This window comes from Mobula birostris, chromosome 5, assembly GCF_030028105.1.
Source record: "Mobula birostris isolate sMobBir1 chromosome 5, sMobBir1.hap1, whole genome shotgun sequence".
Taxonomy (NCBI): domain Eukaryota; kingdom Metazoa; phylum Chordata; class Chondrichthyes; order Myliobatiformes; family Myliobatidae; genus Mobula; species Mobula birostris.
The window spans coordinates 186,564,498-186,588,743 of record NC_092374.1 but is presented as its reverse complement, the minus strand read 5'-3'; the positions used below and the strand labels follow the sequence as shown (position 1 = coordinate 186,588,743).

At 44.2% G+C, this 24,246-nt stretch overlaps 1 protein-coding gene across 4 annotated transcripts in view; it reads left to right on the top strand.

The window, feature by feature from the left end:
• Window positions 1-24,246, top strand: part of LOC140198135 (uncharacterized) — a 198,424-nt gene that overhangs the window by 107,780 nt on the left and 66,398 nt on the right. For all 4 annotated transcript variants that reach the window (XM_072259089.1, XM_072259088.1, XM_072259091.1 and 1 more), the window contains exons 8-11: window positions 11,489-11,590; window positions 12,328-12,423; window positions 18,753-18,866; window positions 20,887-20,961. In XM_072259089.1, coding sequence (XP_072115190.1) covers window positions 11,489-11,590; window positions 12,328-12,423; window positions 18,753-18,866; window positions 20,887-20,961 — 387 coding nt within the window. The remainder of the gene's footprint in view (window positions 1-11,488; window positions 11,591-12,327; window positions 12,424-18,752; window positions 18,867-20,886; window positions 20,962-24,246) is intronic.

Genomic DNA, 24,246 nt, shown 5'->3' with positions numbered 1-24,246 from the left:
GGTACCAATGATATGGTGGTTAAATTTGACACCAGCATAAGGAGGAAAGTAAATTGTGATAAGAACATGTGGAGGGTCCAAAGGGACAGAGTGATGAGAATGGGCAAATCATCTGACAAATGGAGTGTAAGGTGGCAGAATGTGGAATTGTTCATTTTGTCAGGGAAAATGAAGGAGTGTATTATTGAAATGGGGAGAGGCTGCAGATGCAGAGGGAGCTGGTTCACTGGGTATCATTAGTAACTGTCTCAATTTCAGCTTCAGCAAGTAATTAGAGAAGGTAACAGAATGTCACATGTATTGTAGAGTGAACTGACTGTACAAGAGATAAAGTTATCTTCAGTTAAATAGGACACGTTCACATTCAAGTTTATTGTCATCTGACTGTACATAATACAACCAAACAAAACAAATATTCCTCCAGACCACGGTGCACCCACAAAACACACATCACTGACAGTGCAGAACACAAAATATTACCACACATACATTAATAAAACACAATTCAGAGTGCATGTAGTGTGCAGCACAGGTAGACAGTAAACAGCTTGCTGAGGGTGAGCAGTTTCAAGTTGCTGGGTGTCAGCATCTCTGAGGATCTGTCCTGGACCAGCATCTTGATACAATTACAAAGAAAGCACGACAGCGGCTATATTTCCTGAGGAATTTGAGGACAACTGGTATGTCACCAAAGACACTCACAACTTTCTACCGATGCACTGTGAAGAGCTTCCTAACAGGTTGCTTCACCGTCTGGTGTGAGGGGTCAGTGTACAGGATCGGAATAAGCTGCAGAAAGTTGTAAACTCAGTCAGCTCCATCATGGGCACCAGCCTCCCCAGCATCCAGGAAATCTTTTAAAGGATGCCCATAAGGCCCCCCATCACCCAGGATATGCCCTCTTCTCATTAAGATCGAGGAGGAGGTAGAAGATCTGAAGACACTTGACGTGAAGTTTCAAACCAAACTTGAATCAACGATGGGATCCTCGAGAGCTGTGGCAGGTTTTGAATGCTATCAGCTCCCATAAAGTTAAATCAAGTGATATGGGAGACAGCAGAGCTTCACTTCCAGATGAGCTCAGTGTTTTCTATGTTCATGTTAACTATCAGAACATGGAGGAACCATCGAAAACTCCCACATCCCCCGTTGATCTGAAGTGGGGGTTGTCTTCAGGAGGGTGAATCCAGGGAAAGCATCTGGACCAGACTAGGTAACTGGCCACGTACTAAAATGTTGATCAACTGGCTGGTGTGTTCACTGAGATCTTTAACCTCTTGTGTCAGCAGTGTGTGGTACCACCTGCATCAAGCAGGCTTCATTTATATTGGTGCTCAAGAAGAGCGTGGTGACCTGCTTCAATGTCTATCACCCAGTTGCACTGAGGTACATTGACAGTGATGACGTGTTTTGAGATGTTGGTGATGAAACATATCAGCTCCTGCCTGAGAGGTTTCTTGGATCCTCTCCAATTTGTCTTCCGGAGCAACAGGTCTACAGCAGATGTCGTCTCATTGGCTCCTCACTTAATCCTGGAACATCTGAACAGCAAAGATGCAGACATCAGGATGTTCGTTATTATCTACAGCTCAGCATTCAATGCCATCGTCCCCTCAAATCTAATCAATAAGCTACAAGACCTTGGCCTCAATACCACCCTGTGCAATTGGATCCTGAATTTCCTCACTTGGAAATCCCAGTCAGTTCGGATTGGCAACAACATCTGCTCCATGATCTCCATCAGCACAGGTGTACCACAGGGCTGTGAGCTTAGACCCTGCTCTACCTGCTTTACACTGATGACTGTGTGGCTGAGCACAGTTCCAATGTCACATTCAAGTTTGCTGACATCACCACTGTCACAGGCTAAGCCTGATTTATACTTCTGCGTCAATGTGTCACCGTAAGTACTGCATCGCTGTAAATCCTACGCAAAGCCGATGCTGAAATCTACGCGAGATCCTGCATTGCTGCAATGCGCACCTCTCCCAAAATGTAACGCGCGTCGCAGCAACGCAGAACGCAACAACTGTGATTGGTCCACTTGGTAGCATCGCATTTCATTCTCCGCTGCGATAGCTTCCCATTCGGTGACTGAAGGGCAGGGAAGGAACTCTGGCTGTAATGCTTTCCATAAAGCTTTACAGACCTCCGAAATTATGGAGGACGTATTTCGCTTTTACGAAAAAAGACGCTCGCTTCTTGTTTACCCCGAGAAAGACTACCATGACCATGAAGCCTTGCGCAGGCAGGTGTATGCACATGCGTGACGTGCCAAAAGTGCAGAGCGATGCAGACACACCAACGCACAAGTATAAATGCTCACAATGTGCGTAAGCCACTTGCGTAGGTTATGGCGTCGAGTTGACGTGGAAGTATAAATCAGGCTTAAATCAAAGTGTTGATGAATCAGCACACAGGAGAGAGACTGAAAATCTGGCTGAGTGGTGTCATGACAACAACCTCTCACTCAATATCAGAAAGACCAAGGAATTGATGACAGACTTCAGGAGAAGGAAACCAGAGGTCCATGAGCCAGTCCTCATCAGAGGATCAGAGCTGGAGAGGGTCAGCAGTTTTAAACTCCTGGGTGCTACTATTTCAGAGGATCTGTCCTGGGTCCAGCATGTAAATGCAATTCTGAAGGAAGCCTGGCAGCGCCTGTCCCATTTCCTCAGCAGTTGGCAGGGATTCAGAATGACATCTGAAACTTTGACAAACTTCTATTTCTAACTTCGACACTTCTATAGATGTGCAGTGGAGAGTATATTGATTGGCTGCATCATAGCCTGGTGTGGAAATACTAATGACTTTGAACGGAAAACCCGACACAAAGTAACAAATTCATCACGGGTAAAGCCCTCTGAACCATTGAGCACATCTACATGAAACACTGTCGTAGGAAAGCAGCATCCATCATCAGGGATTCCCACCAACCAGGTCATGCTCCCTTCTCACTGTGGCCATCAGGTAGAAGGTACAAGAGCCTCAGGACCCACACCACCAGGTTCAAAAACAGTTACTACCCCTCAACCATCAGGCTCTGGAACAACAGAGGACAACTACACTGTGCTTGTCCCATCCTTGAAATGTTCCCAGAATCAATGATCTCACTTTCAAGGACTCTATCTCATTACCTCATGTACTTGTTGGTGGCATTCGTTAGTCTCGTGAGACCATGGATCTGCGCCTGGAAAGTCTTGCTTCAGACTGTGTTAGAGCAGCGTCTGTTGTGTCTGTAGAGGCCCACACGGGAGTGACAGTCTCGGCTACAGCGACTGCATTTGAAGGCACTGTCCTCCAGCGTTGTCTTGGTGCTGTTTTTCCGACGAGTGTGCTTTTCTTCAGCAGCAAGCCTCAGCTTCTCTTCTCCTCTTTTTAGACCTCTGCGTAGTTCCAGCCTCCAGTGAGTGCGATCACTTGCGATGTCCTCCCACCTCTCGACGTTCATTTTCAGTGACTTCATGTCTGTCTTGCAAACCTCTTTGAAACGAAGATGGGGCCGCCCTTGTGCTCTCTTGCCGGAGGCCAGTTCCCCGTACAGCACGTCTTTCGGGATCCTCCTGTCTGACATGCAGTGTACGTGGCTCAGCCAACGCAGACGGCGTTGTTGGAGCAGGGTGAAGAGGCTGGGTATCTGGGCATGGGCCAGGACCTCACTGTTGGTGACTCGGTCAGTCACATGTGATGTCCAGGATGCGTCACAGGCTACGAAGGTGGAAGGCATTGAGACGCCGCTGTTGTCTGTAGTAGAGGCTCCAGGTCTCGCTGCCATAAAGCAGTGTGCTGAGGACGCAGGCCCTGTAGACTGCAACTTTGGTGTGCACCGTCAGCTTTCTGTTCTCCCAGAGTCTCTTTGTCAGCCTGGCGAATGTTGAGGCTGCTCGTCCAATCCGTCTATTGATCTCGGGGTCTAGGGAGAGGCTGTCCGTGATGTTGGAGCCAAGGTATGTAACTCGTGAACTATCTCCAGCTCGTAGTTTTTGATGGTAATGACAGTGGGGTGCTCAACGCCTTGGCCCAACACGTTGGGTTTCTTCAGGCTGATGGTCAAGCTGAAGTCCTGGCAGGCTTTTGAGAAGCTGTCCATCAGGCGTTGCAGTTGCTCTTCGGAGTGTGTTGCCAGTGCCGCATCGTCTTGTTATTTATTCGCATTTGAGCAGTTGTTTGCTTCTGCACTCTGGTTGATCTTTCATTGATCCTGTTATAGTTACTATTCTAGAGAATTGCAGGGCAGCACACAAGAAAATGAATCTCAGGGTTGTATATGGTGATATTTATGTACTTTGATAATAAAATTGACTTTGAACTGTTACGTACCCCGTAACGGGTTAAAGAACCAGCAGAAATGGAACACACCTGGAGTCTGGTATTGCTGTTAATAAATGCTATGTTATTAGTAACTACGTAATATAAAACCAGATAAATCAAACAGGTTAGCAAAGTTCATGCATATATAAGTGTGGAAGCATAAAAACAAAGCTTCTTCAAGCTTAGGAGGTAATGGATACAGTCTCACGATGCTAGGTAAATGAAGTCAGTTCAGTTCATGTTATTGAGTTGAGTTGTGTTGGAGAGAGAGAGGTGTTTTGGTTGTCCAAGTATGCTGATGCTATATCTTCCAGTTGTCCTCCGAAATCTTCGAAGTCACCGAATATGACCACATCAAAGGGAACCGTCTTCAGTGGTAAAGCTATCTACCCAGGCAAGGGTTGGACACACTGATAACCTACCACCGGTCACCCCTTTACACACTGCGAGAGCCACTGATCGATTCTCCCGATCGATCCACTAAAACCCACCCTTCTGTGGGCACAACAAAGCTTATTCAGTGTCCTCTGTGCGTCTGCAAGAAAGCCAGCTGACCTTGTATTTATTCAAGCATGCTTGACACCAGCTGTCCATCAGATAACACCGCCCTCTGCCACCATGGCAACTCACGAGCTGTTCAGTCACTCTCTCTCTCTCTCTCTCTCACTCTGTGTCACTGTCTGTCTCTCTCTTGTCCAATAATGAATCATTTATGATATCGTCATGGAACTTTGAATAATCGACACTCTGTCAAGACCCTTAGGATTTTCATGTAGAACAGTACAACACAGGAACCGGCCCTGAGGCAGAGTGTCTGTGCTGAACATGATACCAAATCAAACTCATCCCTTCTGCCTGAACATGATCCATATCCCTCCACTCCCTGCAGATTCTTCTGCCTGTCAGAATATCTTTTAAATGCCTCCCCATCCCTAGCAGCCCTCTCCAGACACTTGGCACTCTGTAAAATAATTTGCTCTGCACATCTCCTTTAAAATTTACCTATTGACACTCAAGCTACAGCCTCTAGTTTTTGACATTTCCACCCTGGGAAAAAGACCAACTGTCTACCCTATCTACTTCTCTCATAATTTTGTAAGCTTCTGTCAGGTTTCCCCCCACAGCCTCTGACACTCGCAGTTTACTCAACTCTCTTTGTAGCTCATACCCTCTAATCCAGACAGCATCGTGGTAAACCTTTTCTGCACCCTCTCCAAAACCTCCACATCCTTCCTACAACTGGGCAAACAAAACTGCACACAATATCTGTACAATGTCTGCAACTCTGCCAAATGTTCTCTTTTATCATCAGAAAAGCTACCATCTAAATTTGGATCCAAGTCATTTCTGCATTACAAACAACAGAGGTCCCAGCACAGATACTCCACCCAGAATAACAACCACGCTGAAGAGCGTGGCCTCACTCTTCCCATGGTTGACACTGGTCCCCAATGCCAAGTCAGACTGGTTGCAGAAGTTTATCAATCTGTAATGTGAATCGTGAATCCCTCTGGTCTGTCTGCTGCATCCGGCGTGTCTGGAGAAAGCCACGTTTCGATAAAGCATACAATTGAGCAGACTCTCAGCTGCCTCCGATGCAGCAGTCTTGCCCTCAGATCCACGATTTTGTTCTCCAGCGATGGCACATTTGCCAACAGGATGCCAGATCGAGGAGGCCTCACCCCCCTGTGTTTCAGCCTGGCTTGGATCCCCTCTCCTGCCTCACTTTCGGTCATGGCGATGAGCCTTAAAGGCCCCACACCTGACTGGTCCGGGACTGTGTAAGTGTTATTAATGTTCCTGCCTCAACCACGATATACAGGTTGAATAACCCTTCTCTGAAATGCTCGGGGCCAGCAGTGCTTCAGATTTTGGAATATATAATGAGATGGTTTAGTATCGCCATCATTTCAAACTCTGAGTTTATGTGCTACCAGTAAAGAGACTTTGTCTTGCACTTGTTCATCACACATCTGTACCTCACAGTAAAAATGTATTTGTATTTTTTTAGGTTTTAAGGTATAAAACAATCAGCATTGTAAACTTGTTTTGGTGTTAGATTTTCATCAACGACGATCTTTGCAAACTTATCACTGAATTTCTCTGGTCAGAAGATGCTTTATCACTGGGATAGTCAGCTTGGCTTTGTGCGTGATAGTCCATTTCTAACCAATATTTTAGAGTTTCTTGAGGAAATTACCGGAAGAATTGATGAAGGCGAGACAGCGGATGTTGTCTACATGGACTTTAGCAAGGCATTTGACATGCTCTCGCTTGGGAGTTTGATCAGAAAGGTTCAGACACGTGGCTTTCGGGATGAGATGGTAAATTGATTAGACATTGGCTTTGTGGGAGAAGCCAAACAGTGGTTCCCTCTCTGACTGGAGGACTGTGACTAGTGGAGTGTCACAGGATCAACACTGGGTCCATTGTTTCTCATCAATATCACTGATCAGGATGATAATGTGGTTAACTGGATCAGTAAATATGCAGATGACACCAGGATTAGGAGTGCATGGTAGGGCTCTGAGGAGTATGGTAGAACAAAGGGATCTGGGAATACAGGTCCATAATCCAAGGAAAGTGGTGTCATGGGTAGATAGGGTCATAAAGAAAGCTTTTGGCACATTGGCCTTCATAAATCAATGTATTGAGTACAGGAGATGCTTAGGTTGAAGTTGTCTAAAACTTTGGTAAGGTCTAATTTGGAGTACTATGTGCAGTTTTGGTCACCTACCTACAGGAAAGATATGAGTAATTTTGAAAGAGTACTTTTTATTGTATTAATGCCAGGAGCTGGAGGATTCTTGAACTATAATCTGTGTTGAAAATTTATTTCCGCAGGGATCGGTGCTGGGTCTGTTGTTGTTTGTCATCTATGTCAACAATCTGGTTGATAATGTGATTCACTGGATCAGTAAGTTTGTGGCTGACACCGAGCGTGGGGGTGTCGTGGACAGTGAGGAAGGCTATCATTGCTTGCAGGGGGATCTGGACCAGCTGGAAAAATGGGCTGAAAAATGGCAGATGGAATTTAATGAGACAAGTGCTGGGTGATGCACTTTGGGAGGACCAACCAGGGCAGGTCTTACACAGAGAGTGATAGGGCACTGAGGAGTGTGGAAAAACAAAGGGATCTGGGAATACAGGTCCAAAATTCATTTAAAGAGGTGTCACAGTAAGAGAGGGTCATAAAGAAACCTTTTGGCACATTGGTCCTCTTAAATCAATGTATTGAGTACAGGAGTGGGTTATTATGTTGAAGTTGTATACAAAATTGGTGAGGCCCAATTTGGAGTACTGTGTGCAGTTTTGGTCACCTGCCAACAGGAAAGATGTAAATAAGGTTGAAAGAGTGCAGAGAAAATTTGCAAGGATGTTGGAGGACCTGAGTTATAAGGAAAGATTGAATAAGTTAGGACTTTATTCCTTGCAATGTCTCAGTCTGGGGGGAGATTTGACAGAGGTATACAAAATAATGGTGGGTATAGATAGGGTAAATACAAGTGGGTTCTTTCCACTGAGGCTGGGTGGATCGACAAATAGAAGTCATGGGTTAAGTTTCAAAGATCAAAGTTTCAAAGTGCATTTATTATCAAAAAATGTATCAATTATACAAGGTTGAGATTTGTTTGCTTACAGGCAGTCACAAAGCAAGGAACTCGAAAGAACCCGATTGAAGAAAATGAGACCAACTCCCCAGTGCCCACAGAGAAAGAGAAAAAGAAACACCAAAACAAATCATATAAACAAGAGAAGCGAGCAACAACAACAGCATTCCCAACCAAATTGAGTCTTTAGATCCAAATCCCTGGAACAGCCCAGAGTAGGCCCAAAGCCTCAGTATTCACTTCATCATTTTAGCAGGGTAAATAGCTGCAAAGTTCACAGACACAAAGCACAGCAACCAGGAGCAGTCTCACAGCCTTAGCGTCGCAGAGAGAGAAACCCCCAGACTTTCTGAGCCGGTGTTTAAATTCAAAGTACATTTTGTTATCAAAGTATGTATACATTATACAACCTTGAGATTCATCTCCTAACAGGCAGCCATGAAACAAAGAAACACAAACACTAACCCCATATATCTGAAAAAATCTGTCTAACACCCAATGAGCAGAGAATAAAAAAAAACACATGGCCATAAGAAAGCTAAAGAATAAATTAACCCACAAAAAGGTCTTTGAATCTCTGACCCTCAGTGGTTGAAGTTGTTGGAACCTCACACTAGAACCCAGGCCCTGTCACCGGTGAGTCACTACGGGCCGAGATTTAGCTGCCGAAGGAGCTGTTCCCGACCTCTCCAAATCGGCTCGGTGCCCAGAGTGATCCACCGTCGTCCAACTCTCGACATCCTGCCTTTCCAGTCTATATGGGCCGGCATTTGGATGGTCCAAACAGCGGATTGTACCTCATATTAGGAGCCTTGAAAGCACCACCCAGTGATTCAATTCAGACCCGGATTCGCTGCTGAAGGAGCCGTTCTCAACCTCTTGAATTTGGCTCAGTGCTTAGAGCGATCCATCTTCATACCCGGTTAGTTGGACGGGCATCGGAACTCCTCTGTCCCGTCTTCTCCCCTCCGAATCGTTCACTCCAACCAACACGGCTCCAACTCCAAGTGCGTTGATTTTACAGCGCACCAGCAGGGCACGTCCCGTGAATTCGCTTTGCCTTCGCTCGCCTCTTCATTGCTTGTGGTGGTAGTTTACCACAATTTCTTTAAAATAAAGTGTTATTAATAATGGTTTTAATTGAATTCCTTTGCTTTCAAACGAGCAGTGAGCTGTCTCATGCCTTTGGTAGTGCCATCTTTAACTGGAAAGGTGGAAAGTTTAAGGTGAAAGTTTAAGGGGAAACTTCTTTATTCAGAGAGTTGTGAGAGTCTGTATCGAAGTGCCAGCACAAGTGGTGCATGCGAGCTCAATTTCAATGTTTAAAGGAAGTTTGGATTGGTACATGGATGGTAGGGGTATGAGGGTTATGGTCCAGGTGCAGGTCAATGGGAGTAGGCAGTTTAAATGTTTTGGCAGAGACTAGATGGGCCAAAGGGCCTGTTTCTATGCTGTACTTTTCTATGAGTCTATAGATCCTGGCAACATCCTTACACAAGTCTCCTGTGCACACTTTCCAGCTGATGGCATCTCTCCTGTAGGAGGGTGACCAAAACTGCTTCACTACTGTAACAGGACCAGGAACCCAGACATTCAAACATCAAATTTCCCACTGATTTAGGAGATGCCAATAAGGATTTGTGAATAGGAAAGGTCGACTGGTGATTGAGGAACTCAATTACAATGACAGTAGGAATCTTGATGTAGGGTGGGGGTGGTTAGTGGTTGGTCTATGAGAAGGGTAATGTTGGAGGTTAATAGATGGAAGATCAGTCCTGTCAAATTTGTTAACATTCAGTGCTGGAAGGGAAATTGGTAATGAATGAAAGGTATGCTTCTTAGGTAAGTTTAATGTGGGGAGGTAGTGGGATATAATCTAGACTGAGATAAAATTCCATGATGGACAACAAGGACAAAGAGGAAGGAGAGAGGCTGATGAATAGTCTGACATACAAGTCTCCATGGAGACAGGAGACTGATGAATAGTCTGACCCACAAGTCTCCATAGAGACAGGAGACTGATGAATAGTCTGACCCACAAGTCTCCATGGAGACAGGAGACTGATGAATAGTCAGACCCACAGGTCTCATTGGAGACAGAAGACTGATGAAACTGGGATCAGGAACAGAAAACAAGTTGCTGGAGGAACTCGGTGGGTCAGCAGCATCTGTGAAGGTAAAGGGGTTGCACACACAAAATGGTCCTGTTGAAGGGTTTCGGCTGGAAACATTGACTCTACTTTTTTCTGCCTGGCCTGCTGAGTTCCTCCAGCATTTTGTGTGTATTCCTCGGATTTCCAGCATCTGCAGATTTTCTCTTGTTTGAGGTTAAGGGGGTTGTCAACATTTCAGGTTGGGACCTGATGCAACTTGTTTTATTTTTACACAAGTATTCACTGTTCGGTTCATATTGTTGAAAAACATCAAGGTGATGACCTGGGTGATAATTTTGGATTCTAGTTCATCTTTAAACAGTCCAGTAGTCAAGAGCTGAATCTTTTTGTGATTAGTTAAACCAGTTTATCAGACAGGGTGTTCAGACCTGTTAATCTTGAGTGTATAGTGATGGAAGTTGTGCCAATGGGCAGTGTCTCAGCTGAATGAGTTATAGTTACAATGGGGGGAAAGGGATTTGGTGATATGAAGAGGGTTTGAATCAACACCTCAGTAACTCCTGTGATGTGGACGATAAGTTTGGGAATGTGAAAGAGCATTTGTGAGGAAATAGAGAGAAATTCTTTTTCAGTAATGTGGGGTCTGAAGAGGGTGGGAATTTAGATGGAGGATGCAAAATAAGAAACCAGCTCTTCCACCGCCCCCATTTTTGAGAGCGATTGGAAATGAACAAGAAACACTACAAGAGAGGAGTCCTTGGATCTTGTGCACTTCTCACCACTGGATGTCCTGGACAACCTCTCCCCTTATCTGTATTAAATATCCCAGCATTTGGACAGTTCAGCCTGTAACCTTGAGCTGTTTAGTTTCAATGTTGGCATAAGCCACTGCCTGATGCTGTGAGCAGCTGTTCCAGTCCTCGGCATCAGAACAGGATTCACAGTCAAACAGTGTAACCTCAGTGTTACAGCTAGGATTAGTTTTTGTTAACACTGGCAACTTGATGTCAATCTCAGCCCTTGAGATCATGAGGGAATACAGCAGAGAATATCGACAGTGGGCTGTTGCCTTATCTGCTGGATATGTCCAGAGGGAAGCCGCAGTGTATCTGTTTCCACATGCACAGTCAGTGGCTGAGGGTTTATCTAAGTTATCAAATGTAAAACAAATCCTGGTAGCAGCCACAAACTGTGTTTTGTGTCTCTCTGAGCTCCCCATTTGCTGCAGTGGTGAGTGAACTCCTGAACCTCCTTCAGTCCAAAGCTCTGACATCTGATCCATTTCAGAATTGTTTGGATTGTTGATGTTTAGGACATGCAATATCATCACCAATCGAAACAACCCTGAGTCAAGCTCTGTTACCTGGGACATTTGTCCATTGATGCATGTGTTAAATCATTTATATTGTTTGGTTATCAAATGTTGTAAATTTCTTTTTATTTTTGAAAAAGGTTCTCAGATGTTCACAATTTGGTGGAAGTTGAAAGCCATCTGTGATACTGTCCTCATCAATTGTTTCGTCATTGCCTGGATCGTCAGCGCTACGATTTTTGGTATGTGGTCAAATAAACTCGTATGAAAATGATGAACTCAGTGCTCTGCAGGGTGGTTGGAATGCATTGAGTATCTCAGTCAGTACATTGTAAGATGCTTTATCAGGACCACCAGCATCTGCAGTCCTCAGCCCCACAACTGGGTGCAGGGAAACCTGCTGGAGGTTCAGACAGTAATGGCCAAACATCAACAGTTCAGAACCACCAGAAACACAGCACAGGTCAGTTGAACACATACAGGTCAGATAAATCACTGGAGAGCACATAGGTAAACCGGACTGAGTGATGGAACTTGGATGATTCAGTGACTTTCCAGTAAAATTGTTGGACAGCCGCACAACCGATTGTTGTGGGTGCCAGGAGAATCAAACCATGGACCATGTATGATGGCCGGCCACAGTGTAGTGCACTACTTAAGGTGTGACCATTGGAACACCAGAAGATGCAGCCAGTGCAGAATATTGACAGCAAGTGACCAGAATAGATTAGACTGCAGGGAATAATTCAGGTCTGGAATAACAGGTCAGCATGTTGTTATCCCACATCGGAGGCCATGCAGAGTCAGTTGGTTCAGTCAGGTAGACAAAGTTAGCAAGTCTGGGCAGAGGTTGGTACATTTCCTGCCCTGTGGAGATAAGTGGAATAGTTTGGTTCTTTGCATCAATAGGCAGCTGTTATGGTCATTTACCTGATGAATTGTTACAGGTTTACTCATTTGAATTTGTTTTTAATTACAGGCCTTTCCACCACGGGAATTGTCAGTATCGTCTTGTCAATTGTACTGCCAATTGTGATCTTTTCAATTCTGCTTGGTTGCTACAGAAGAAACCAAGGTATCTGTCATGGTATTTTCACACTTGTGTATGAACTCCAGTCACATCTCCAAGTAATTTTAGACTCATTTTAATAAAAGGATAGAAAAGATAAAAAGCTGAATAATCCTCCCCCCCACCAGCCCCTCTGGATTCCTGTGACCTGTGGGATGAAATTGTCTGACATTTTTCCCAGTTATGAAATTCTGATTTACAGTGTCACCCCAGCTGGAATGATTCTGGAGTCACCTCTGATCTGACTCCAGAGGGTCTTTAGAAAAAGTAGTCTTGAGAGGAACATGTCTCAGCTCACTGGTGTTTGGTGCATGGTGTTGTCAAATTTCAACATCATATCAGGTTGGTGTAAAGGATCCCAATGATGGTGAGGTGAGTGAGTGAGTGTTTGGGGCCTTTCTCATCCTTGATACAGTTGGGTGTGGGAAGGCCTCTCCTTCAGGCTGTTAATAACCTTGCTTGGATATTTGATTAAGTATCCCTGTTTCAGACTGATACAGCTGAAAGGCACAACAAATTTCAAGGTCAGTACAGTCAACAAAGGCGTCTTAATGCATTTAAACTATTGCTGATTAAAACTGACAGAAACAACTTTGATTGTGATGGAAGCACCCACGGAGGAAGCGTGGCTGCAGATCGGGGTTACAAAGTGCGTTTAAGGAAACGGGGGTTTTAAGCTCCCTACATCGACTATCCTGCTGGCGAACGTGCAGTCTCTGGTGAACAAAATCGATGAACTCAGAGCCAGGGTGCTGAATCAGAGGGACACTAGGACCACGTGTGTCCTTTGTTTCACGGAATCCTGGTTAACCCCTTTCATACCGGATGCAGTGGTTCAGATTGACGGGTTTATGATACACCATCAGGATAGATCTATACAGTCTCTCAAAAGCAGAGGTGGAGGAGTATGCCTCATGATCAACTCCTCTTGGTGCACAAATATATCAGTGCTGTCCCAATTATGCTCACCGGACCTGGAATATCTAGCAGTTAAGTGCCATCCTTTTTACCTACCACGGGAGTTCTCCGGGGTCATTTTAGTAGCAGTATACATTCCACCTCAGGCCAATGTCAGTCAGTCTTTAGATGATCTGAGCAATGGGATCAACATGCACGACACGGCACATCCTAACACCTTCACCATCGTTTTGGGAGATTTTAACAAGGTCAGTCTGAAAAAATCATTAAGCAATTACCATCAGCAGATCACTTGCAATACCAGAGAAACCAACACACTGGACCATTGTTACACCACCATCAAAAATGCCGACCATAGTATTCCACGCCCTCACTTCGGGAAGTCTGATCACCTGGCTGTACTTCTACTCCCTGAGTATAGGCAGAGACTGAAGACTGCAGCACCAGCAGTGAGGACCAGGAAGGTATGGACAAGGGAAGCACAGGGGCGCCTACAGGACTGCTTTGAATCGGTGGACTGGACTATATTCAGGGACTCATCTTCGAACCTGGATGAGTAAGCTGCAGTTGTTACCGACTACATTAAAACATGTGTGGATGAGTGTGTTCGTACAGAGACTTACTGCACATTCTCAAACCAAAAGCCATGGATGAACCAGGAGGTACGTCGTCTGCTGAAGGCTAGATCTGTGGCATTCAAGTCTGGCAATCCAGACCTGTACCAGAAAACCAGGTATGATTTGCGGAGGGCTATTTCAAGGGTAAAGAGACAGTTTTGAATGAGGTTGGAGGCGATATCGGATGCACAACAACTCTGGCAGAGTCTGCAATATACTACTTCTGACAAAGTGAAACCCAATAGTATGAATGGCAGCAATGCTTCACTACCAGATGAATTCCACGCCTTCTATGCCTGCTTTGAAAGGGAGAAACCAACTACAGCTGTGTAGATCCCTGCTGCACCTGGTGACCCTGTGATCTCTGTCTCAGAGGTTGATGTTAGGCTGTCTTTAAGGAGAGTGAACCCTCGCAAGGTGAAGGCCCCGATGGAGTACCTGGTAAGACTCTGTAAACCTGTGCCAACCAACTGGCGGGAGTATTCAAGGACATTTTCAATCTCTCACTGCTATGGGCAGAAGTTCCCACTTGCTTCAAAAAGACAATAATTATGCTAGAGCCAAAGAAGAATAAAGTGGGCTGCCTTAACGACTATCGCCTGGTAGCACTCACATCTACAGTGATGAAATGCTTTGAGAGGTTGGTCATGACTAAACTGAACTTCTGCCTCAGCAAGGACCTGGACCCGTTGCAATTTGCCTATCATCACAATAGGTCAACGGCAGATGCAATCTCAATGGCTCTCCACACGGCTTTAGACCACCTGGACAACAGAAACACCTGCGTCAGGATGCTGTTCATCGACTATAGCTCGGCATTTAATACCATCATTCCCACAATCCTGATTGAGAAGATGCAGAACCTGGGCCTCTGTACCTCCCTCTGCAGTTGGATCCTCAATTTCCTAACCGGAAGACCACAATCTGTGCGGATTGGTGATAACATCTCCTCTTTGCTGACGATCAACACTGGTGCACCTCGGGTGTGGGGTTAGCCCACTGCTCAACTCTCTATATACCCATGACTGTGGCTAGGCATAGCTCAAATACCATCTATAAATTTGCTCATGATACAACCATTCTTGGTAGAATCTCAGGTGGCGATGAGTGGGTGTACAGGAGTGAGATATGCCAACTAGTGGAGTGGTGCCACAGCAACAGCCTGGCACTCAATGTCAGTTACACGAAAGAGCTGATTGTGGACTTTCAGAAGGGTAAGGCGAAGGAACACATACCAATCCTCATAGAGGGATCAGAAGTGGAGGGAGTGAGCAGCTTCAAGTTCCTGGGTGTCAAGCTCTCTGAGGATCTAACCTGGTCCCAACATATTGATGCAGTTACAAAGAAAGCAAGACAGCGGATATACTTTATTCAGAGATTGAAGAGATTTGGTATGTGAACAAATACACTCAAAAACTTCTATAGAAGTACCGTGGAGAACATCATTGTCTGGTATTGGGGGACGATTGCACAGTACTGAAAGAAGCTGCAGAAGGTTGTAAATTTAGTCAACTCTATCTTGGTTACTAGCCTACAAAGTATCCAGGACATCTTCAGGGAGCGGTGTCTCAGAAAGGCAGCATCCGTTATTAAGGACCCCAGCACCCAGGGCATGCCCCTTTCTCACTGCTACCATCAGGTAGGAGATACAGAAGCCTGAAGGCACACACTCAGCGATTCAGGAACAGCTTCTTCCCCTCTGCCATCCGATTCCTGAATGGATATTGAACCCTTGGACACTACCTCACTTTATTTTTAATATAATATATTATTTCCGGTAACACGTCGAAGCTGCACCCTCTCTAATATGCTGGTAGAGAGAGTTTTATTTGGGTTTTCTTTAGCGCTGGAATGGTTACATCCCGACATGCGGGACAGAAGCAAGGTCGCATTGTGTATTCCACAGACCAGCAAATTCCGGTCGGCTTAGCGAACAGAGTGGCAGACAGCCCTGCTGAAATCCGGAGGAAAACACACAGAGAGGGATCACAAAGCCGAGGAAAGAGGACCAGATCGAGACAACAGAAATTTTTGGAGAAGAGGAGTTCAGTGGGTAATACCTGACCGGAAGTGCACTGAGAGCGGTAAGCAGCGTGAAGGAGTGGGCTGCTTACTGATCTGGTTAACAACGGATGGTGCAATCCGGGGTATATTACGATCGAGGAACATGTTTGCAGACTGGATATTGAACTTTTTACTGTTGGGCTTTGGCCACATTCCACCGTGATACAACACTTGGCGGCACGGGAGGTCGTTCCTGCCTGTGGCCATCGAACATGCAGCTCCTCCCGTGGAGGGTCAGACACCCTGAGCCAATAGACTGGTCCTGGACTTATTTTCCATCTGGCGTAGTTTTGCATTTTGTTGTTTGATTGCTGGGGGTTTTTTGTATTGCTATATCTACACTCTATTCTTGGTTGGTGCGGCTGTAACGAAACCAAATTTCCCTCGGGATTAATAAAGTATATCTATCTATCTATCTATCTATTTGCACAATTTTTAATCTATTCGATATATGTATACTGTATAAATTGTACCGGAATAAGATTTATTGATATATTATTATTTTTTTCTTCTATTTTATGTACTGCATTGAACTGCTGTTGCTAAGTTAACAAATTTTATGTCACATGCTGGTGATAATAAACCTGATTCTGATTTTTGTTTTCAACAGCACCTTCCAATCAATTAATGCAAGGGAACACCACCTTCTCCCTTTTCCTCTTCAAGTTATAAACCATTCAAAGTTCAAAATATTGACATTCCTTCCTCATGGCCTAATTCTTGCAAGTCCTGGCTGAGTTCACCTTGAGAATAATTTAACCCCACAGACTATAGTTATCCAAGAGTAGTATCAGTAGCTACTGGTGTTTGTAGTGTAAATGTTCTCTGCTGATTCACAGACTAATTACCAAATGAAGTCTGTCACCGAGAGACAGGAATCAGGAAAAGGGCAGATGACCCCAGGTTTGGTCAGGGATTTGTGTATTAAAGAAGAGCTTAATAGAATAGGGAGGGATAGAGAACTTTAGTGGGGGTAAATTCAAGCTCAAAGCACAAGTTGATTAAGATCAGGTTGTCTCAGGTGGACAGGAGGAAATGGATGCAGAAATACAAAAAACTTGTAGACTGAGAGAGACAGGGAGGTGAAATGTAAAGTCAGAGGGTTCTGAAAGAACAGATGAGCATTTTAATATAGAGCCATTGTCTGAGGGAGAACCATATGGGGCAGTAAACTGGGTACATTTTGATCACCAGGGAAGAGGTACTGAGCACATTGTCAGAGCTTCCATCTGCCGAGTCCCAGGTCAAGATGAACTTCATCCTGGGGTCTAAAAAAACAAACTAGAGTTATAGTTTCTGATCAGAATTCATTTTCTCAAGTTATCTTGATTGGGAGAAGGTTCCATTAGATTTGAAATCCATTTGACACTCATCAGACCTCTTCCCTAAATGGGCAAAAATCCCACAATAGCTGCCCTCATTATCAACGGCAACACCTAATTTTGTGTAATATGCAAACCTTTTGATCAACCCTTGCGTTTTTGCATGCAAATCACTGATAAAAATATCAAATAACAAACTGACAGGGAATATCTGTGGCTTTACCAGCATCACCCGCATTCTCAGAACCAGTGTTGAGGAAGTGTTGCACGTTGAGAGATCTCCACTTTTGGATGAGACATTGAGCCAGAGTCCCATCTGCACTCTTCAGGAAGGTGTAAATGATCCTTCAGTGTTATTTCCAAAAGAACAAAGGATTTCTCCGCAGTATTGGAAAACATAGTTCTGTTAACCAACATCACAAAGCCAGCTTTTACATGACTGTTTGTTCAGCCTTACTCAGTACAAACTGAGTCTCATTCTCTCCAACAGTGACTGCACTTAAAGTACTTCATGGTCTGGGCCAGAGACTGGTAACAGATGCTGTGAGGTTACAGGTTCTGTTTCTCACGTGGAGGAGTTCACTCTGCCCCCTGCTCACAGGGGTTGGCTGAATATTTCAGTTCCTGTGTGACATCATTGAAACGATATGAAGAATGTAAAGAGCTGTCAGATATTCTCCTGTTCCTGGTACGATGCAACATCAGACCCTGATATCTGAAATAAAGTCGCTGGTGACAATCAGTCTGATGTGCAGGTGGCAGTCAGCTGTCTGGGCATCAACCTGCCCTTCACAAGGAGACTTTCTCTCCTTAATGTGTCCCTGACCAGATTGTGGATATCAGCCAGAGCTCCTCTGGCTAAATGAGTGGGAGAACTTTTGTGACAAAATGTGGAATGAAGCCAGTAAGAAATTGTCCCCAGTGAGGGGTTAATGTCTGACCCCACTTATCATTGGTAAATGAGAGACAGATTGAAACGATCCAGTGACTTTCCAGAGAAATTGTGGGGACAACTCCAAAACCAATTGTGGACATCGGGAGAATCAAATCCTGGATCATGTGGCTGCTGGTCACAGTGTAGTGAACTCCTCAAGGAGTGGCCATTGTAACACCAGAAGGAGCAGCTGATGCAGAATATTGGCAGGAGGAGACCTGGGAAGATTGGACAGCTGATCAGGATTGTGAATTGTCTGTTCTCGATTGGAACAACAGTTAAGCATCTTCTTTTCCCACCTTAGAGGATGTGCAGTCAATTGATTTAGAGTCAGTAAGACAGGGCAGAGGTTGGCATCTGCCTGTCCCTGCAGGATGAAAGTGGAACATTTAGGTTGTTTGCAACATTGTGCAGCTGTTATGGTCATTTCTCTGATGAATTGTTACATCTTTTCTTATTTGAATTTATTTTCACTTGCAGGTCATTCCATCAAGGACACTTTAATTGATGCCTTGGTTTTCGTCATCCTGATGTTGCCATTCATAAATGTGATGACAATGTTGTGCCTCATCTGCACGGCTGATCCCGACGAAGGTAACTGACTTTATGTATAAGCTCTGGTCATCTCCCCAAGAAATTTGTGACTAATTCGCAAAAGGTATTTCCAATCACTTTGTATTCAACGGCAGTTTCCAGTTAGTCAGCACAAGGGAACATGTTCCCCCTCTTCCTCTCCACATCACAAACTATCCAGGGTTTAAAATATTGACATTCCTTCCTCATGGCCTAATTCAAGCAAGTCCTGGCGAAGTTACTTTGAGATCTACTTCACTGTACAGACTAAAGTTGTCCAAGAATAGAATCAATGTTTGTACAGTAAATACCCCCTGTTCTTTCACAGGCAAATGACCAAATGAAGTCTGTCACCAAGCCAAGTAAAGCAAGATAAGGGTAGATGGCCACAGGCTTGGTCAGACAGTTGGGTATCAAAGAAAAGCTTGAAGGATTAAGGAAAGGTGGTGAGCTTTAGTGGGGTAAATTCAGAGGTAAAGAGCAATTTTCTGAAAACACAAAGATCAAGCTTGCTGTGAAGGAGAGGATTAGAACAGAAATATAAAGGTTTATAGACTGCAGAGAGGAAGGGGGGAAGCGTGTTGGAAAGTCAGAGGTTTCTGAAAGTATTGATGAGCATTGAGCTGTAATCTGAGTGAGAACCAGGGAACAAATCTGGAAAAATTACAATCACCAGGGAAGAAATACCGAGTCAATTGTTGGAGCTGCCATCTGGCAAGTTGGACATCCAGATGGACCTCATCCTGGGATCTAAAAGAGGCAGCAAATGACATACTTCATGCAGCAATTTAAATATTCTCCCTATTCTTTAAATTGCTTCCATTAAATTGGACAATAGCAAACGTGATTGTTTTATACAAAGATACCAAGAACGACAGGAGAATATGGGTGACGGTGATGTGTGGATGTGAAACTTGGCAAGGAGATGGGGTAGAATATAGAGACAGATGAATCTGGAGACAGATACAATTTTCAGTACTGGAGAGATGTGTAACATTTTGAAGGGTTGATCCAGTGGGCAGATTGAAGGAGGGAAGCTGCAGACACAGATGTATGATCTCGGTCACAAACATCATGGCATCCTGATAAGTTGCTGCAAAAGTTAAAGGATGGAACTAAGGCATTATTTTTACATTCAGGATAATCTTTCAGCACGTCTACATAAACTGTTCCAGCATGTGGACTGTTCAGCCCGCACCTCGTGGAGATCAGTTTTCAATTTGAACCAGAACACTGTCCGGTGCCATTGAACAGCTGAAACAGTGATGTTCTGATTCTCTGCATCAGAACAGGCTGTACTGTCAGACATGGAACTCAGTCACTGGTGAAATGTTGTTAATTACAGTCCTCCAGGTCACTGGGATAATTCAGCAGAACTGATTTACAGTGGCCTGATATCCCATCCACTGGATGTCTACACGGACAAACTACAGAGTACCTGTCATTTCCACATGTGATGACTGTGGGTCAGTAAGTTATCAAATGTAGTGTTTCCAGAGGGAACCAGAAGATGTTTTTGGTCCCTCCCTGGTCTCTCCACTTGTTGCCAGTGTGTGAGAGCTCTCTGAACCTTCTTCAGTCCAATGCTTGAATGTCTGGTCCAGTTCTGAGCTGGTTGATTGCCTCATGTTAGGACACTGAATATCACAATGAACCTGACCAAGCCCAGGTTCATCTCTGTTCACTGCAGCACTTCACTGAAGCAAGTTTTGAATAAGTTGTGTAGATTGTAACTCAGGGGGATTACTACCATCAGGGAGGAGGTACAGGAGCCTGAAGACACACATTCAATGATTTAGGGACAGCTTCATCCCCTCTGTCATCAGAATTCTGAATGGTCCGTGAACCCATGAAGATGCCCTCACTATTGTTGCTCTCTTTTTCACAACTATATATCTCATTGTAATTTATAGTATATTTTATTTATTGCTCTGTACTGTTGCCACAAAGCAACAGATTTCATGAGATATGTCAGTGATAATAAACCTGAGTTTGAATTCTGAGTCTGTGAATTTCAAATGGTTTTAATTTCATTTTTTAGATTGGGAGTTCTTCCAAACTAGTTTCTTTAACCTGATATTCTTACTTGGCATTTCTGTCAGCAATTCCATTCCAGGTAAGTTCTCGAACATTATTCTGTATTTACATGAAATGATGTACTTGGTGCTGAGCAGAGGGATAGAATGAAGTGTCTCTGTCAGAACATTGTGAGCTGCTTCATCTAGACCACAAACGCATACAGTCCTTGGCCCCACAGCTGAGGACTGGGAAACCTGCTGGAGGTTTAAAATATCTGAATGTCCATTTTAGTTTAAATCTCTGTTCAGAACAACTGGCCACACAAAACTTCAGACAATTATAGACAAATTATGGAAAGTCAGATTGTGTTTCTGAACATAATATCAGGGCATGTCATTTCCTTTCTGGACTCGGTATTGAATTCACTAACTTTAGGTAACTTGCTTTCTCTCTTTATCTTTGTAAGAAATAGCCACTTCTGCCAGTCATCCATCTGACATTGCCTCATGATTTTCTCTCTCTATTAACAAGGCATTGCCTGCAGCCCTGTTATTTGTGATGTGTGACACTGACAAAGAAGCTTTATGTGCTTCTAATTGCAACAATAACTCAGCATATCAGAGATATTCCCTTTGATCCACCCATCCCTGCCCCATCTTCTCTGTTACAGTTATAGAGCACAGAAGCAGGCTCTTTGGCCCATCTAGTTCCTGCTGAGCAACTTAAGTTACCTACTTGAATCAAGCTGCACTGGGTCCATAGACCTCAGTTCCCCTACCATCCATGTACCTTTCCAAACTTCTCTTACAGGCCGAAATCAAGCTTGCATACATCACCTGTGCTGGCAGGTCGGTCCACACTCTCGCGACCCTTTGAGTGAAAATGTTTCCCCTTGTGTTCCCCTTACTCCTTTCACCATTAACCCATGACCTCTAGTTGAAATTCCATCCAATCTCAATGAAAAAAAGCCTGAAATTTACCTGAAATATTCCCCTCATAACTTTGTATACCACCTATATCAAATCTCCTCTGTCTTCTAGGCTCCAAGGAATAAAGTCCAAATCTGTTCAATCTTTCCATATAACTCAGGTCCTCCAAACCCAGGAACATCCTTATAAAATTTCTCTGTACTCTCTCAACCTTATTTACAACTTTCCTGTAGGTAGGAGACCAAGACTGCACACTGTACTCCAAATTATGCCCCCCCAATGTCTTGTACAGCTTCAACATAACATCCCACCTCCTGCACTCAATACCCTGATTTATGAAGGCCAATGTGCCAAAAGCTTTCTTGATGACCCCATCAATCCGTGATGCACTTTCAATGAATTATGTACTTGTATTCCCAGATCCCTTTCATCTTCCAAACTCCTCAGTGCGACTACTCACTGTGTTGATCCTACCAAAGTGCAATACCTCACTCTTGTCTGCATTAAATTCCACCTGCCATTTTTCTGCCCATTTTTCCAGCTGGTCCTGATCCCACTCCAAGCCATGATAGTCTTCCTCGCTGTTCACTACACCCCCAATATTGCTGACGTCTGCAAATTTGCTGATCCAGTTAACCCCATTATCATCCAGATAGATGATATAGATGACAAACAATGGACCCAACACCAGTCCCTCGGCACTCCACTGGTCACGGGCTTCCAGTCAGACAGGCAACAATCTACTACCTGTAGTCTGTATAGAGTCCATGAAGTTGATGCCACTTTACCTTGTTTCTGTAGCCTCTGTGTCTGTCTGCTGAGTAAATACAGATGTAAAATATGCATTTAAGATCTCCTCTATCACTTTTGGCTCCACACATGTATTACCATTCTGATCTTCCAGAGGACCAATTTTCTCACTTGAAATCCTTTTGCTCTGAACATATCTGTAGACTCCCTCAGGATTCTCCTTCACCTTGTCTGCTAAAGCAACCTCAAGCTTCTTTTAGCCCTCCTGATTTCTTTCCTAACTGTTCTCTCATTTCTTATACTCCATGAGCACCTCATTTGTTCTTACCTGCTTGTACCTGCAATGTACCTCTTTCTTTCTCATAAAAACCAAGGTTCCCCACACCTGTTATCTTTTCCTGTTATTCAGACAGACACATACAAGCTTGGTACCTTCAAAATTTTATTTTTGAAGGCCTCCCACTTACCAAGTGTACATTTGCCAGAAAACTTCCTGTCCGAATCCACACTTACTAGATCTTCTCCTAATCCATCAAAATTAGCCTTTCTCTAATTTAGAATCTTAACCTGCAGACCAGACCTATCTTTCTGCATAGTTTCTTTTAAACTAATGACATTGCGATCATGAGATGCAAAGTGTTCTCCGACACACGCTTCTGTGACCTTTCCTATCTCATTCCCTAACAGCAGATCAAGAATCACACACTCTTTCGCTGGAAGTTCTAATACTGATTAAGAAAATTTCCTGAACAGATTTGACAAACTCAATCCAATATGGTCTATTGACACTATGGGAGTCCAAGTCATATAATTGTAGCCCCCCTGGCCAACCTCAGGGTCGTTTGGCTTGCTGTCGTCTAGGGAAACAGCCCTCGGCCCTGCCAAACTGGGTAATCAGTTTGTCTGGATGCTGTGTGATGTACCCCACCCCACTCAAATAACAGACAATACACCAGATACGATTAAATGATTTACACTTGATAGATATTATTGGAACTATATAATTAATAGAGAATAAAATATAAAAGGAAAATATAAGGTGCCACACTTATCAAAGTTCAGTCTCTTCGTGCACAAACAGTTGGAGCTCAGGACCCTTCTTCTTCACCCTGCAACCCCTTGGACCACCTCGACCGGCCGCTTGGGACCAACAACGGTGGTCGACCAGACGCTCCACACGAGTCCGTCTCTGTCTCCTCTCCTCGCCGAACGGCCCGCTCGAGGTCCGACCCCGTTAGCGGACTCACAGCACCTGGTCCATCCTCTGTCTCTCTCTCTCTCTCCTGCCTTCTGCCCCAAAACCCGCGCATACAATATCTTACAGACACACCAAAAGCATAACAACTATCGCAATTGGTTCATTCGTTCTCTTATCAATAAATAATCCAAAACAAACTGCTAGCAGGAAGGACTTTCTCAGCAGTTAACATAACAAAGAAGCCCTTTCAATTATAACATAACGAAGAAGCCATTTTAATTGGACTACGCAGTGACAGAAAAAAAAACCCTTACATGATGAAAGTTAAAATCAGCAACTACAACAACCTTATTTTTCTTGCAACAGTCTACGATCTTTCCACAAATTTGTTCCTCTAAATCCCACGGACTTTTATATAATCTGTAATGTGCCTCGTTAACGTGTTCACACTTTTCTTATTCCTCAGTTCCACCATAATGCCTCACTCGATGAGTTCTCCAGTCTG